The sequence below is a fragment of the Vigna umbellata genome, chromosome 2 (genome assembly GCF_029865625.1).
Source record: "Vigna umbellata cultivar VRB3 chromosome 2, Vumbellata_1.0, whole genome shotgun sequence".
Taxonomy (NCBI): domain Eukaryota; kingdom Viridiplantae; phylum Streptophyta; class Magnoliopsida; order Fabales; family Fabaceae; genus Vigna; species Vigna umbellata.
This window is the reverse complement of record NC_142166.1, coordinates 11,074,974-11,091,765: the sequence shown is the minus strand read 5'-3', so window position 1 is coordinate 11,091,765 and position 16,792 is coordinate 11,074,974. Positions and strand designations below refer to the sequence as shown.

The window sequence follows — 16,792 nt, the reverse complement described above, 5'->3', positions numbered from 1 at the left end:
TTTTAGGTCACTGTTCAAACAGAGTCAGGAAAGCAAATTGACAAGCTTCGACGCAAGGAGGAAAAACGAAATAGACGGGGAATAGAACATGCTGGTGATGGTGACTTGTCTGTGCTGGATTTCTCATCTTTACTTCAAGCAAGTGAGAGGAAAAAATTGTTTGATGAGATGATTGGGTCTGGAGATAGGTCCGAGTCAATAGCTGTTACTGCTCTTCCTGAAGGAACTGTAAGGAAGCATTTTAAGGGGTACGAAGAGGTTATTATTCCCCCAAAACCAACTGCACCGTTGAAACCTGGAGAAAAGCTGGTATATCTCTTCTATTTGACTTGTGAGTTACATTGAACTATTTATTGTGGGATTAGGAGTATTGTTGTGGACTATAAGATGAAATCGTTGATAGTTTAATGACATATGAAGTCAGTGAAGGGTGTGACCCATGTATTGCTAGTCCTTGGATCTTTGGTTATTGTAAGATGATAGCCACACCACAATTACAAAAAATTAAACCCATCTATGTAATTTTGGTTATAGTTAATTATATATTAACAGATTTCATAGCTATTGCTTCTCCCCAATTCCCAAATTGTCTTCTAAGTTCTGGTTTATGGTAAGCATTATTAATTCATATTTATTGCAATACACACTTTCAGATTGAGATCCGGGAGTTAGATGACTTTGCACAAGCTGCATTCCGTGGGTACAAATCACTAAACCGAATCCAGAGCAGGATATTTTCAACTGTTTATGGAACTAATGAGAATATTCTAGTGAGTGATATGTGGTTGATTTTTCAAACATAGTAATGATTATAGAACTTGGATTTAGCAAAGAGCGAAATATGGTTACTTTCTAGTGTAACAAGGTGTTTTTTATGTTCTGGCAGGTGTGTGCTCCCACTGGAGCTGGCAAAACTAATATAGCTATGATTTCAATTTTACATGAGGTGAATAGTCACTTGCTTGATACGTATTTTTTCCCAAAATATATAACTTATGTCTGTTGCTGTTTTGAATTGTTTTTTTCCCGGTGTCATGGGCATGGATTGGTGCAATTGGAGTTACAAGATATTCAGATCCAAATTGATTAACTTTAGTAGGATGGGATCAATTCATACTTTAAATATTTATTATCATCAATCTCAATTAAACCAATCTGATGGTTTGGAGCAGTGTTAGTGACGTCGAAAATGGAGAAAAGCTGGTGACCCCAAAAATCCTTACGAAAATATTTCAGAACATAAAGGGTTATGATGGAAGCATCACGAACAAAAAGATAACAATATATATATGTATACATAATGTAAAAAAAATATAGGGATATAATGGTGGGAGAATCTGATAACGATGTATTGGCCCAAAAGCCATTTCTAACCAGAAAAGGGGAGTAAAATGGGAACCCTACAAAACAAAAATGGGAGCCAAACAACCACCCCGCAAGGAAAGGGCAAATAAGGGCTGGAATGGGATGTACAGCAGATGATGAACCCAACCGTGGTGGGGCAGCATCACTTTAGTGCTTGAGATGCGCTTGAAAGATTATATGTTTGGTGATGCATGAAGAAGTTTTTGCCTTTGGGATTGGCGGGGTTGGCCATCACTTAGAGAGACATTCCAAATCTAGTGGTTGCAGGAGCAAATTCTATTGGCCGGTTGTGGACCTTGGTGCACAGAGTTTCTTTGCCGGACCAGACAAGGATAAGCAGAGCAAGACTAACCTGCTTTTATACCAAGTTAAGAAAAGTAAAAAGAGAAAATATACTTTAGAGAACTTGAAGAAGTTTCTCTGGTGTTTTCATATTTGTACATATAAATTGTAGATAAATCTGATATGCAACGAAAGAGAGAAAACAATAGAAAACAGGTCATCTCTAGGTACAGATTGGTACAACTCAACAAATTTTTAATAAAGCCTATCTTAACATTTTTCGATTCTATATTATCTTTCTCTATATTATCTTTCTGGAAAAAAGCATTCAACTTAAATAAATTTTCTAAAGCTTTTTGTATGAGAACGAGCCTGACAAATCTTATGTAAATTACATTTTATTGTCTCTTTGGTTGTATGGATGAAAATATGGGAGGAGAGAAAAAAATGAGATTTGAATTGAAGGTAAAGTGGAAACAAGGGAAGTTTTGAATTTTTGTTTCTAGGAGTACACTTTTCTCTCTCTTTTTCTTTCTACTTTCTATCCAATGTAACAAGAGAGAAGACATTGTTATGTGTGTTTTTCTGCTCTTTTTTCTTTCCAGCAAAGTAAACATATACCACTAATGTTGTATATTATATTTAAGTTGACTTCTATTATAAATGTTCTGAGAATGAGAGAAAGTTTAGATAGAATTACTGAATTTTACTGAATGAGATATAAGTTACGATGTTTTCATACAAAGTTTGTATTTATACAGGAAAAGTCCTAACTAGTAACTGATCTAAGACTTACAGGAAATCAACTGAGACTAGCTAGGTAAAGCTTACATGAGAAGGAACTTAAGCTAACTGAGGACAGCTGTCTCTTTGACATCTGGCAAGTAGAGAGTGATACACAACTTCTAGAAAGTTAAAAAGTAGATATTTTTTTAATAATAGTAGTGGTGTGTGTGTGTCCATTCTTATGGAGTTGTATAGAGGTGTTGGCTTAAGTGTCCAAGACTACAGTTTTTTTTTCCTAGTTGAATGCTTAATGAGAAGTGTTTTGACATGTGTGAAACAAGTGTTGGCATTGGAAATGTGTCTCACATCACAACCTTTTATGTCTTATGTAGCTGAACTGAATTGTCATAATTTTTTTAAAGGCTTGGACACTTTACTGATCCCATATTGATTAAGTATCCAAAAGTATAGATAACGGTCATTTATTTTGTACAAATACGTGAAACAAATTAAAATATCAGTGCTTCATATGCTCTTACTGCTTCTGAAACCCTAATAGCTGTTGTATCACAAAAATTTCCTAGTATGTGCTCATTATTTTGATATGACAAAGTTAGAGCCGTGAAGGGTTTTATTGTATTAACAGGGTTTCTTAGTCGATCAATTTGTTTGTGCTTTTTCATGATTCAGCTGTGAAGAGGAGTAACTTATTTTCTTTAGCTGTATAAATGACTTGTGCAGATTGGACAGCACTTCAGGGATGGGTACTTGCATAAAGAAGAATTTAAGATAGTTTATGTTGCACCAATGAAGGTATGTTTATGCTTGTGCTTCTCTTCTTTACATTTTTGTATTCATGTTTGCTTTTTGTTCCTTGCATTTGTGTCATTTCTAATTTTAGATTCTTGTCATCACTAGGCTTTGGCTGCTGAAGTCACCTCAACATTCAGCCAACGTTTATCTCCTTTGAATATGATTGTTAGAGAGCTTACAGGAGATATGCAGCTCTCTAAAAACGAGCTTGAAGAAACTCAGGTTTGTTAAGAAAATGTCAAGGTCAGGATTTCTTTGCCAGCATGCAAACTAAGTTAATTATTTTTGTGGTTTAAATCAGATGATAGTGACAACACCTGAGAAATGGGATGTCATTACACGTAAAAGCAGTGACATGTCACTGTCAATGCTGGTAAAGCTGTTAATTATTGATGAAGTCCATCTACTCAATGATGATCGAGGTCCTGTGATAGAGGCTCTGGTTGCTAGGACGCTCCGGCAGGTAAAATATGTCTTATGTTTGTGTGGACTTGAAAATAGTTTAGATATCCCAAAAAGATTTGATTATATTTCATTCAATTGTAAATCAGTACAAGAGGGTTTGTATAGAGCTTGAAACTCTTAAAATAATGATTACAAATATCTTTTTAGTATCCTATAGTATCTTTGATAAAGTAATTACAAAATTTAATATCTCCTTGTAACTCAAGAATATATTTTCATAACTAAATAACACCCCACTTCCCCCTAATGCTGGTGATTGAATATTTATCGTTCCCAGTTTGTATGTGAGATCATGAAAATATTGAGTAGGTGGAAGTGCAAGCAGAAATATTGGTGGAATGTAAGAAGCGATAAAAGGACAATTATCCAATTTTTCTTTGAAGTGTTTATGTATCTTGATATGTTTTGTCCTATCATACTCAATTAGATTGTGATCAATACTAATTACTGATTTTTTATCACAATAAGTGATCATATGTTCTTCACACTTCACTTCAAGATCATTCAAAATAATTTCCACCATAAAGGAAAGAGGCCTTTCTTTGATTTGGAAACTTCTATCCCTAGGGTACCTTAGTTTTTTGAGATCCTTCATCTTGTATTGAGCAACAAGCTTCTCGTTCAAGATCTATTTCTAATTTTAGAATTACTTGCAACAATCATGTCATCCACATAAACCAAGAGAATAGAAAGTTTTGCTTCAAAGGAATGTTTGATAAATAAGGTATGGTTACATCGACTTTGTCAATACCCTAAGAAAATCATAGCTTTAGTATGTCTATTAAACCAAGTGCAGGGGGATTATGTTATTCTGTACAGGCCTTTCTTTAACCTACATACTATATTCCTTTCTTCAATAGGTCTTATTAGAATGTAATCAACTTTTACAAATTTGAGAGGGTGGCGAGACGAGTCAGATGGTGGTGGTTGCCACTGAATATGGTTATGCATTTATAAAGGGGAAAATACAAAGAGATGGGCCTAAACACTTACAAATTTGGCTTGTAAGATGAAGGTTACTTTGACTTTATATATAGTTGAAATGAGATCTCCAACACACCCACTTATTTCAAGGCATGGACATCTTGTGTGTGGAACTGAATATTTTTAGGTGCCTTGACAAATTGCTTAATAGCCGGTGGCACAACAAACCTATCAAATATTTCTAGGGTAGGCCATGATACTATATTAGAAAGTGAATTTAAACTTGATATATCCTTTCAAACTAGCTTGTAAGGAAATATTTGTCTCTTTTTATACACATCAAATTGATCTTATCTCTAGTTAATGTGAGATCTCCAACCCTCTTATACTATCAATATCTTTTGTAAGAACAAACATTGTAACTTTGTCCATTTTTTCTCATTTTCAATATCCAAATTCTCTCTCTCTTGGTCTCGATCTCTTTGTTTCCTGCAAAAGATTTCTACACTTAGTGAATTGAACTTATAATTAGAAATTTAAAGGGGCTCATCTCCAATAGTATGTTTCAAGTGTTTCTTTTGAGCTTGTTTAAATTTAAATGGTGAATGCTGATTAGGTTAGTTCCTCTTTGGTGGTTTTGAGCTCAAAGATGTAGTTTTGTATTCAAATAGAATTGGGAAAAAAGGAAAGAAATCTGTATGTTTTTGATAAAACATTTATTTTTATTTTCTTTTAGTTGCATTGAGGTAACATATTCTGAACACATAAAAATACACTGTTTGAAATCAAATTATTTTGTGGTACCACAATTGCAATACAGGAACTTGTTATATTGTTTTACTTCTCATAATAGTTGTCTTTTCTCCGATTATTATTAGGTGGAATCTACACAGACAATGATACGCATTGTGGGCCTTTCTGCCACTCTTCCCAATTACCTAGAGGTATTTGGTCTAAATAGTATATGCTTTTTATTGTTACATCTATTGACTTTGATGCTAAAATATATTTTGGACATCACTTAGAAGTTCTTACTATACTATTCATTATCACCAGGTTGCACAATTTCTCAGGGTAAATCCTGACACAGGCCTTTTCTTCTTTGATTCTAGTTACCGTCCAGTGCCTCTTGCACAACAATATATTGGAATTAGTGAGCCAAACTTTGCAGCTCGTAATGAATTGTTGAATGATATATGCTATAGAAAGGTATTGTTCGATCTCCATTTTCTTCAAAACATGTTAAATCTTGCAGTGTTGGCTATTTTGATAGCTTTGGCCCCTTTTTGAGCAAGGTTGCTGATTCTCTAAGGCAAGGCCACCAGGCAATGGTATTTGTCCACTCCCGAAAGGACACTGCCAAGACAGCTAATAAACTGGTTTGTCATTTTGGAAGCTTTATATGGTCATGTTTGAATTAAAGGTCTTTTGTAGTTGTATTAGTGTTTTTCACATATCATTATTGTGTTTCTGTTTATTTTTATGATTGTGATTGCACTTTTTCTGTACCATGCTTTGCTTCCAGTATCATCACTTGTATGTTGTGTTTGGCAGGTTGAACTAGCACGGAGGAATGAGGATTTGGAACTTTTTAGTAATAATACACATCCACAATACACCTTTATGAAGGTGGTTAAAGAAAACATTTATTTTCATTTTTCTTATGATATGAATGCTTCTTCTGAGTTCATAGATTTTTATGTTTTGCATGTAGAAAGAAGTCATTAAATCCAGAAACAAAGATCTTGTTGAACTTTTTGAATATGGTGTGGGTGTGCATCATGCTGGGATGCTACGTGCAGATAGAGGACTTACTGAGCGACTTTTCTCTGATGGACTTCTGAAGGTAGAGACACTGATTTTTCCAGATATGAGTTTTAGAATTTCCCTCTGGTTTCATGAAATGAAGTTTTGTCTTTTTCCACTTTTAGGTTCTTGTCTGTACAGCAACTTTGGCATGGGGTGTCAATCTACCTGCACACACAGTGGTCATTAAGGTTTTGTTTCTATGGCAACTATGATATAAGATAATCATCTTTGTTTTATCTAAATATAGTTTCTTTTTCTTCAATCAAATAATTGAATCATGGAATTATATTCTGTATTGAATTTTCAAAGTTGGGAATCTAGTGAATAATTTTGAATCGAAATTTTGGAATGTGATGGAAAAGGGATAAGGGACTAGTATACATCACACGGACGATGAATTGTAGTTTACTAAACATCTTCTGGCATATTCTTGCATCAATCAATCGCGTAAAAAGTTATATCTTAACATTTACTTTGAGAGCATCAATCATACACTACATCGACTTGTGGAACCCCAATCTCTTTGCAATTGTGCCAAAACTTTATTAGCATGACCTATACGATCTTTTCTCATCTTCTCTTGCTAAGAGTTCTTAAATTTTGTTGAAGCTTTTTATCTTGTAGGAATAAATTATAGTCATATGATGGAATCCCTATGTGTCTCAAGCACAATAAAGGAACATGTTACATATCTATATCTATATTTCTCTCTCTCTCTCTCTCTCTCTCTCTCCATATATATATATATATATATATACACACACACACACACACACACACACATACACATTGCATTTCATAGAGATGGGCCTAGGTCCATGTTGTAATTAGAGGAAATATCTTCTTAATTAGAGAAAATAGAGAAAATAGATGTGTAATCTTCTAGATTATTTTGTTTCCCTATTTTCCTATTTTAGAAGATTAGATTGTTACAAATAGAGCAAAGGAGAATGTAATTGATATGATTGAGAATAATAAAATCATTCTTATTTTCTACTGTCCATATGTTAATATATATCGAACACTCCCTTTAAGGTTGGTGCATATAAATCATATTTGGAGAAGACATATGCAAATAGATCATCGAGGTTAACAAATTGAGTACTATTGTCCCAAGATAAAATATTTCATGCATGTAGTGACAATATATCTCAACCTGTTTGATCCTCTTGTGGAATATTGAATTGGAGGCAATATGAAGGGTAACTTGGCTATCACGATTGAGAGTCATTTGTGTAACCTTTTTCTGTTGATTCTTTATCTTAACCTATAGTGGCGATAAGCGATGATTGATGAAATGTGTGCTCTTAAATGTAGTGGTACTGGGGATTTGGTTACACTTCACCAATCAATTGTTGGGTATTTGTGTCTATGTTTCTGCTCAACAAATCCATTCTAATAATGAGTATGAGGACAAATATTCTAGTGTCGAATTATCATTTCTACAAGTAACTTTGGCAAGGATTTGAACTCACCATTCAATCAGTTTGAATACCTTTTAAGGGCAGTTGAAACTAAACTAAAGTTTAGTTATTGAATGTAAGTGTTTAAAAACCTTCAAGAAATAAGATGTTTTTCTTATGAAGATAAATCCAGGTAAATCTTGAAAAAGCATAAACAAACAAATGTGGCATAATATTAAAAGCTATTAGTTGACAAAACGAGAGAACGACCCCATAGTCAATATAAACTAGTTTAAGAGAATAATTGTAAACAATTCGAGATAAGGAGAAAAGAATTTTGTGAACACTGGCAATGAACAAAAAAGAAACAACTTCTTCAGTGGTAAAAAGAGTATTCCACAGCTAAAAAGTAGGTCTCATAACATGAGCATTAGGATGCCCTAGTCTTCCATGCCAAACAAATTGAATACTATTTTCATTGTTGGTTTTTCTTAAGTGGAATTTATAGTAACTTAACCTCACAAGACCAACTTATAATGTTTTGTTAGTCTTAAATCCTACTTTCTTAAGATGATACCAAAGTCATTTAGAGCCTATCATAGCGAGGTGGTTGGTCTTGTGTCACCCGCTATTGGGTTCCTCCCTAGTCTTATGCTCTAGATGTTCAGTGCTCAATGTGAGGGGATGTGTTGAGGATGTCACATCGACTAGAGATTATACCAAATTAGTATATAAGTGAGTGTAAACCTTATCTTCAAGTTAGTTTTGTAAGATTGAATTAAGTCTAAATTTCACTTTCTTGAGAGTACTCATTGCATAGTTGACAAAAAAAAAAAAATCAGATTTTGCACGAGGAGGAGGTTGAAGCTGAAATGTGGGAAAGGCACAAATATTGTTTGGCCCAAAATCTCCTTGAACAAGCACTTCATTATTTACCAGAGATTGGACAAAATAATGAGTAGCATGAAATTCAAAGTAATCATAATTTGCCTTAGCAAATTTACTAAGTATTTGGATTTTTATTTATAGTAGGAAAATGCAGTAATCGATGAAGAGCTAAAGAAACTTAAAATTTTGTGTAGCAGAAAAAAGAAGAACCAAAAGATTGAATAGGTAATCCTTGAGCATTACTGATATGGATATGTTCAGAACCTTCATTAGGAATACATTGTTGAATATTCTTGTTTTCTGTAATATCATGAAAAAAAGGCCTATAATCATGGTACTAATTAGAACTAGAATGAGGAACAAGGGGGTTGGCAGCCAACTAACATCAGTGTTGGTTACCATAGCAGAAGGAGGATGTTGTGAACTGGAAAGATGAGATGAGGGATGATGATAGTTGGATGGTGAGTACTGAAGAGGTGGAGCAAAAATTTGTTGTAGTTGATTGAATGGATAAAAATATCATTGACCAAAATCCCTGAGCATTATAGTAAAAACTACTTTTTGAATGGAGGGTTTAAACTGTCTTGTAATAACAAAAAGCAACACTGCCCATTCTTCAAGCATATCTGACGCTGAACATTAGCAAAAGCCTCTCTGTGGTCATGCAGACATCCTCTAACGAACCTTGTATGTGACTACTAGATAGCATTACTATTGCCTCTAATCTTGTCTTTCATAAGAGGACCAAACATATTTTTGTAGATTTGTCATTTCATAAGAGAAAAGCTAGAGTCTAAGAGACATCACTAGATTTGTCAACTTCAGTGAAAAATTGACAAACATATTCACCAAATCTTTGAGAGGACGAGGATCAATCATATTTGCAGCAAACTTAACACATAACATATATGCTCTAGTTTGAAGGGGACTCTTATAATGATAGAAATAAGACACATTGTTTACAACTAAGAATATTTTTTGTAGTTGTTAGAATTGGAAATATCTAGAGCATATATGTATCATTAGGAATTTTTTTTACTTATTTCTATATCATATCTTTATTATTAGATGATACCTTATTTTCTCTATATACTGTATTGAGTCTGTTTTCTTAACATAAGGTGTGCTTTGTAAGGAACACAGTTTCAACTCAATGTATCTCTATGTCCAATAGTATGTTGGACATTATGTTACCCACTATTGCCCCGTCATTGGACCATCTATTAATATATTGCTAAATTCAATGTTGTAAGCGAATGTAAACCTCATTTTACAAGCTAGTTATATGAGATTCAGTGAAGTCTAAATCCACTTTCTAAGATTCTAAATGTCATACCCAGTTTTTTCTGTTTGAATTTTTTTTTTCAATATGTTTGGGTCTTGATTTGATTTTCTCTTGTAATTTATAAGTTAACATGATCGATTTTATTTTCTAGGGTACCCAACTATATGATCCAAAAGCCGGGGGTTGGCGAGACCTTGGTATGCTTGATGTTATGCAGGTAAGGCATGCAGTTTCTTGTTGAATGGAAATGTCAACTGTTTATATGGTCCAAGAAATGTTTTTTATTTTTCACTTTTAGTTACCAAAATGCTAACTTATTTTTGTTTTGTGATACCATTTTGTTTCCTGTTTTTAGAAGTTTGTACAGGAAACTAATTGAAGCACGTTAGACACCTAACAGATACAATGAAAATAACTTTTCTCCGTTTCATTGTTATTCGGAAAATAATATATTTTTGAACTGATAGGAAAAACAGGATAATTTTCTTGAAGCTGACAGCCCATTGTTTTTTATAAACTAAGTGGCTTTTTCTATGAAATTTTGATGTAGATATTTGGGCGAGCTGGGAGACCTCAGTTTGACAAAAGTGGTGAAGGTATTATAATTACGTCACATGACAAACTAGCTTATTATCTGCGACTGTTGACAAGCCAACTCCCGATTGAAAGCCAGGTAATAATAACATGTTCATTTTTGTTCTTTGAATCTTTGTTTGCATACCATGCATCAGATTTTCTTTATGTATTTCATATTGTGTTGAGTGGTTTCTTTGATCTTATGCAGTTCATTAGCTCCTTGAAAGATAATTTAAATGCAGAGGTGGCATTGGGTACTGTAACTAATGTTAAGGAAGCCTGTGCTTGGCTGGGCTATACTTATCTTTTTATAAGGATGAAGATGAATCCTTTAGCCTATGGTATTGGGTGGGACGAGGTACCAAACTACAAACTTTTCCTTTATTGAACCAGTTATATGATGCATTTGTATGCTTTTGGCTTGTTTATGTTTGATGTATGTTTTCACTGAACTAACCTCCTATGTAAAAGGTGTATGGTAGGAAGCAAAGGGTAGGGGTAAGTGCAATGGATTGAACCTAATTGTGTTAACATCAACTTTATAACTGGCTGTTAACTGAATACCAACTGGTTAGATAGATATATGGCAGGAGGCTTCGTTTGAGAAAGGCAGTTTTTTGTTATTCTTCTATAATTCCTTTGCCCAGCCCAGCCCTGGTACTGTATTGGATTCATTCAAATTCAGGGAGAGGAGAGCTCCATCAATAGTAGTAACTTTCTTCAATCCATAAAAATCTAGAAATGTAAATGACAATTCTAGTTCTGACCTTAAATGTAGTTGTGTTATGAGGAGAATGTTCATCTCAAAGTACATGGTTCTCTGTAAGAAATAGGTACCATATAAACCACAATTACATGTTTCTTATTCCACAGAATAAAGAAATAAGAACATATACCAAAAATAAATAACTTGTATTTAATTTTTTGATATGCTGTAACTTCGAAGTCCACACTTTTTTTTGTTTGCATATTCTACAAAAAGAATGAGAATATTGCTAATTTTCTGTGTTCCACACATTTTTTATAATGAAGTGTGCCTGCAAATCATTTTGAAAATAATTTCAGTAATTAGCTATATGTATTTAAAGGTTTTCTATTGATAATTTTTTTATTTACTGTATGGAGTAAGACAGGTGATTTCTTAATCTTATATTCTTTAGGTGATGGCGGATCCTGCTCTTAGTTCTAAGCAGAGGTCTCTTGTAATTGATGCTGCACGTGCCCTTGATAAAGCAAAAATGATGCGTTTTGATGAGAAAAGTGGCAATTTTTATTGTACTGAGCTTGGTCGCATTGCAAGCCATTTTTACATTCAATATTCCAGTGTAGAAACATACAATGAAATGCTGAGACGGCACATGAATGACAGTGAGGTAGGGCAAGTGTTCTGTCAATTACTATATCAAAGGGTGATAGCTTATACCTGAACCTGCCTCTTGTTTTCAATAATTTTCTCAACTTTTTCCCTAAAAAAGGTGTTTTCCTACAATAAAATTTATTGTTCATTTTTATATGCTTTTTTCCCAGAAGATTAGGGAAGCTGTGTATTTTGGTGGTTAGTCATCTAATGTATCTTTATATCTTCTTTGCCATAAGCCTATGAAAACATGCATCCATTCTATTGACATTTATAAATTATTATTATCAGTATTTGTTTTTTATGTTCTTTTTACCTTTTGTCACTCTAGGTGATTAACATGATTGCACATTCTTCTGAATTTGAAAATATTGCTGTTCGAGAAGAAGAACAAAATGAGCTAGAGATGTTGGCGCGCACATCATGTCCATTGGAAATCAAGGGTGGTCCTTCCAATAAACATGGAAAAATTTCCATTTTGATTCAGGTTTTGTTCTTGAGTTTGACTCAATTTTCCAGTTAGGATACCTGAGTAAATGAATGAATAAGATATGGCTTTGTTGTTTGCAGTTGTACATATCTCGAGGTTCTATGGATTCTTTTTCTTTGGTATCTGATGCTGCATATATTAGTGCAAGCTTGGCTCGAATAACACGGGCGTTATTTGAGATTTGTTTACGAAGAGGCTGGTGTGAGATGACTCTGTTCATGTTGGAATATAGCAAAGCTGTGGATCGTCAAGTTTGGCCACATCAACATCCTCTTAGACAATTTGACAAGGACCTTTCTGCAGAAGTTTGCTCTTAACTATTGTTTTCCCTAAATTTTCTAGTTATATAATATTTCATATTGGTGTGTGATAGTATTTTTTGGTTCATAGATATTGAGAAAGCTTGAAGAGCGTGGGGCTGACCTAGATCGCCTGTTTGAGATGGAGGAAAAAGACATTGGGGCATTAATTCGGTATGCACCAGGAGGAAGGGTATGTACCTTTTAGTAGAATAATGTTGAAAAGTTTCTTTCAGAAGTTGGTTCAGATGTTCAAGAAATTTTGATTATTATTTTCTTACTCCTTCACCTTTTTAGTTGGTCAAGCAAAACCTAGGGTATTTTCCATCACTTCAATTATCAGCAACTGTGAGTCCAATTACAAGAACTGTGCTGAAGGTATTTTACAGCTATGAATACCTAGCGAGACGGCTTAGTTTCACATTTTTTTCATTAATTTCATCTTATAAAATAGTCTTGACATCCAATTCTACACAATCACTCGTTATTTTCAGGTTGATTTGGTCATTACGCCTGTTTTCACTTGGAAAGATCGTTTTCATGGTACTGCTCAACGTTGGTGGATTTTGGTTGAGGTGAAATAAATTTTTCTATGATGATGCAGCACTCTGTAAATTCCTTGTTTTTTGTTAAAAAATCTGAACACTTGTTATGGAGGAGAAATTTATTTGACTGAAGAGAGCATTTTTGAAAGAGAAAGAGGATGAGTAATAGTCCCATACAAAGGAACAAAAGAGAAAACAATGAGGAATATAGAGTTAAGCAGATAACAAATCTTCCGAGTTTCTTATAGTGAAGCACCCTCTAAACTAATTCAGCTGATTTGCCAAACAAACCTCCTAAACTCTTAATCCTAAACCCTAAACCTTAAATCCTAAGAGCACGCACAACAGTCACTGAAAATGCCGAATAACTATAAATAGACTACAGCACAACAATGTAAGAGTAGTTGGAAAACATTCTGAGCAAGTAGCACACATAATCACATACCACAAGGTGGAGCTTTATAATGCCTATACAGCTGTTCCAAGTATTGGTTTTATTAAATTCCACTGTGCAAAGATAAGATAAGGCCAAAAGGGAGCTTTTGAATTTCTCTAACACGTTAATAAGATAAAAAATTTACTCTTCAATGAATGAGTAAGGAATTAAAAATGACTTATTAAAAAATTGCACTAGAAGGTTCAAGGGGCCTAATCCTTTTATATGGGTGAGAAGAGAGGTGAATGACATCAAGGAATGCCTGTAAGGGAGTCATTCCTAGTTTAAAATACATGAAAACCTACATAAAAATTCATCTTGATTAGTTATTTTTAAATGTTTTATTTTATCCACCCTATGTATTGAAGTTAATTTTTTGGTTTGCATTATCTGACGTGTTAGACTTGTTCATTTGTTAGAAGTTGTTCTTGTCTCTGAATCATCTTAGCTTATGCTGTTCTGTTTAACCTATACTGTTAACGTAAGTACTTTGGCATATGAAACGTCTAATGTATGATTGAAGAATGCTAGTACATTCTTAGAAAGTTTGTTTGGCCTTAATTTAGTCTTACAAAACTGGTTTATGAGATGAGAGATGTTTCCCATTTATATATTTTGATTTGATCTCATATCCAGTTGATGAGAAACTAAACAACAACCTCTGAAGTTACAATTGTCAACTTTAAAAATCATTGCAATTAAGGCAGGCTAGGGTGACCCCAATTAAGGTGGCTTTCCAGTATCTAGTGATGATAGATTGTGTAATGTTGCTTTCTCATCTGGACATCAACTTACCCAACAAACTTTTAACTAGTTATGTTTTGATACTTGTTAACTCCAAATGCATGCATGATCAACCATTTCAAGCAGGATTCTGAGAATGATCACATCTACCACTCGGAACTCTTTACGCTGACAAAACGGATGGCTAGAGCCGAACCTTACAAGCTTTCCTTCACTGTACCTATATTTGAACCACATCCACCGCAATATTATATCCATGCTGTTTCTGATTCATGGCTTCATGCTGAGGCATTCTACACTATTACTTTTCACAATTTACCATTGCCAGAGGTATTACAGTGTTCATTTCCTTCTTTTTCTTTTTTCTATTCTAGATCTATTTCTTGGCAACTGATCCTGGCTGTTTGTTATCACTTGTAAATATCGTTTTTTAGGCTCGTACATCTCATACAGAACTCCTTGATTTAAAACCTCTCCCTGTGTCTTCTCTCGGCAACAATGCTTATGAAGGATTGTATAAATTTTCACATTTTAATCCGATACAAACACAGGTATGTTTTATTTTCCATACTGCAAAGTTTGTTAGGTTATGCACTGTGGGCTTAAATACATAAAGAACATATTAAGACTGTTCTGTTACGTCTTTATTGGACTTGGACAGAGTTTTCATACCTTGTATCACACGGACAATAATGTTCTGTTAGGAGCTCCAACTGGAAGTGGAAAAACTATATCTGCTGAGCTTGCTATGCTTCGTCTTTTCAATACTCAGCCTGATATGAAGGTTTGTACTCAAATTTGTTAATGCATTTTTAGAAAGAGCATGGACCTAAGGTGCTTGCTCTTGGTAGCAACTTAAGGTGCTTACTTATGTACTGTCTTGAGACAAAGTGAACGAATAGCAAACATTGTACATTATGTTTATTAATTTGTAGAAATAAATGTCGAACTTTGTTTATACATTGTTTAAATTTTTCACTATTGATAATCTTTGATATTTTCATTAAGAAATACATTATCTTATGAAGTGTATGACCTACTTTGCTGCTTTAACAAACAGGTTATTTATATAGCTCCTTTGAAAGCAATAGTCAGGGAAAGAATGAGTGATTGGCAAAAGCGTCTTGTCTCTCAACTAAGGAAAAAAATGGTACTAATGTTTTTAAGGAGAAAAAAATGAATAAAATGTACACGGTGCTGGTGGTAATGATATCACGTTTTTCATCAGGTTGAAATGACTGGAGACTATACTCCTGATTTGATGGCTCTTTTGTCAGCTGATATCATCATATCTACTCCTGAAAAGTGGGATGGAATTAGTCGTAATTGGCATACCCGTAGTTATGTCACGAAGGTGAATCCATATATGACTTCAAAGTATGTGGATGTGTATTTTAGGAAATTTTTTATTTTATCTTTGCTGTAATTTTATGCTTTATAACACATATTGCTATTAATACTAGGTTTATGTATTTAAGAACAATCTCGTTATCAAAGGGATTTGTCACTTTAGATTTAGCTGTCCATATTTCCTAAGAGAACCACCCATGGGTTCATGTATTTATAGGTCCAATGACCCCATAATTGATACAATAAAGTAGAATATTATTCCTTCTAAACTTGAAATGGTATAAGAGCTCCTAATCTTTGGGAGCCTTTAACCGTAACCCTAGAAAACAACCTTCATTGCTGCACTACATTGACTCCTATCACATACTTAATTGCAGAATGTTCATTTCGCTTCTTGGTTAAATGGGAAGAATTATTTCAAATCATCTCAACTCAACTCATTGGGACTATCTTGAAAGGAAAGGGAAAGGTCAATCACCTGACTGAGAATGCCCCTTACGAAAATGATGCCAAGTTGAAATGAAGAGATGAAGAAGACTCCACGGTCATGGCATGGCTATGGAATTCAATGGTCTTGCAAATCAGTGATACCTGCATGCTTCTTAATTCAGCAAAGGAGGTTATTCGTACAGTGGAACAAACCTGTTCTAAGTCCAAGGATGCTACTCAAATCTATGATGTAAAGATGAAAACTATGGCTGTCAAACGGGAAAACAAACCAGTTCCAGTAAAATCAAATCTATGTGGATGGAATTGGACTGTTACCATGTTATAGAAACAAAGTGTTCATAGGACTCAACAATTCTTAGGGAGTAAATTGAACAAGATGGAGTCTATGATTTTTTGGTAGGCCTATATCCATAATATGATCAGGTCCTGCAACAAGCTGCGCCATACATGGAAGAAGTGCTGGAAATTACATGAAAAATCCCCAAGCTGAGAATGGGAGCAAAAAGAAAATTCTCATAAAAGGGAAGGGCAAGGTCAAACACACATTGTTAATAGACAAGGTGAAAAATCTGTGCCTGCCCAGCT

General features: G+C 34.2%; 1 protein-coding gene across 1 annotated transcript in view; it reads left to right on the top strand.

Moving 5' to 3' along the window:
* Positions 1 to 16,792, top strand: part of LOC124828504 (U5 small nuclear ribonucleoprotein helicase) — a 46,419-nt gene that overhangs the window by 2,980 nt on the left and 26,647 nt on the right. The window contains exons 7-32 of the mRNA XM_047301813.2: positions 7 to 309; positions 654 to 770; positions 887 to 946; positions 3,115 to 3,186; positions 3,292 to 3,408; positions 3,488 to 3,649; positions 5,454 to 5,519; positions 5,632 to 5,784; positions 5,871 to 5,954; positions 6,130 to 6,204; positions 6,290 to 6,421; positions 6,507 to 6,572; positions 10,112 to 10,177; positions 10,511 to 10,633; positions 10,745 to 10,894; positions 11,697 to 11,909; positions 12,225 to 12,380; positions 12,464 to 12,688; positions 12,774 to 12,875; positions 12,980 to 13,060; positions 13,177 to 13,257; positions 14,534 to 14,737; positions 14,842 to 14,958; positions 15,069 to 15,191; positions 15,468 to 15,557; positions 15,636 to 15,761. Of these exons, the coding sequence (XP_047157769.1) occupies positions 7 to 309; positions 654 to 770; positions 887 to 946; positions 3,115 to 3,186; positions 3,292 to 3,408; positions 3,488 to 3,649; positions 5,454 to 5,519; positions 5,632 to 5,784; positions 5,871 to 5,954; positions 6,130 to 6,204; positions 6,290 to 6,421; positions 6,507 to 6,572; positions 10,112 to 10,177; positions 10,511 to 10,633; positions 10,745 to 10,894; positions 11,697 to 11,909; positions 12,225 to 12,380; positions 12,464 to 12,688; positions 12,774 to 12,875; positions 12,980 to 13,060; positions 13,177 to 13,257; positions 14,534 to 14,737; positions 14,842 to 14,958; positions 15,069 to 15,191; positions 15,468 to 15,557; positions 15,636 to 15,761 (3,264 nt within the window). The remainder of the gene's footprint in view (positions 1 to 6; positions 310 to 653; positions 771 to 886; positions 947 to 3,114; positions 3,187 to 3,291; positions 3,409 to 3,487; positions 3,650 to 5,453; positions 5,520 to 5,631; positions 5,785 to 5,870; positions 5,955 to 6,129; positions 6,205 to 6,289; positions 6,422 to 6,506; positions 6,573 to 10,111; positions 10,178 to 10,510; positions 10,634 to 10,744; positions 10,895 to 11,696; positions 11,910 to 12,224; positions 12,381 to 12,463; positions 12,689 to 12,773; positions 12,876 to 12,979; positions 13,061 to 13,176; positions 13,258 to 14,533; positions 14,738 to 14,841; positions 14,959 to 15,068; positions 15,192 to 15,467; positions 15,558 to 15,635; positions 15,762 to 16,792) is intronic.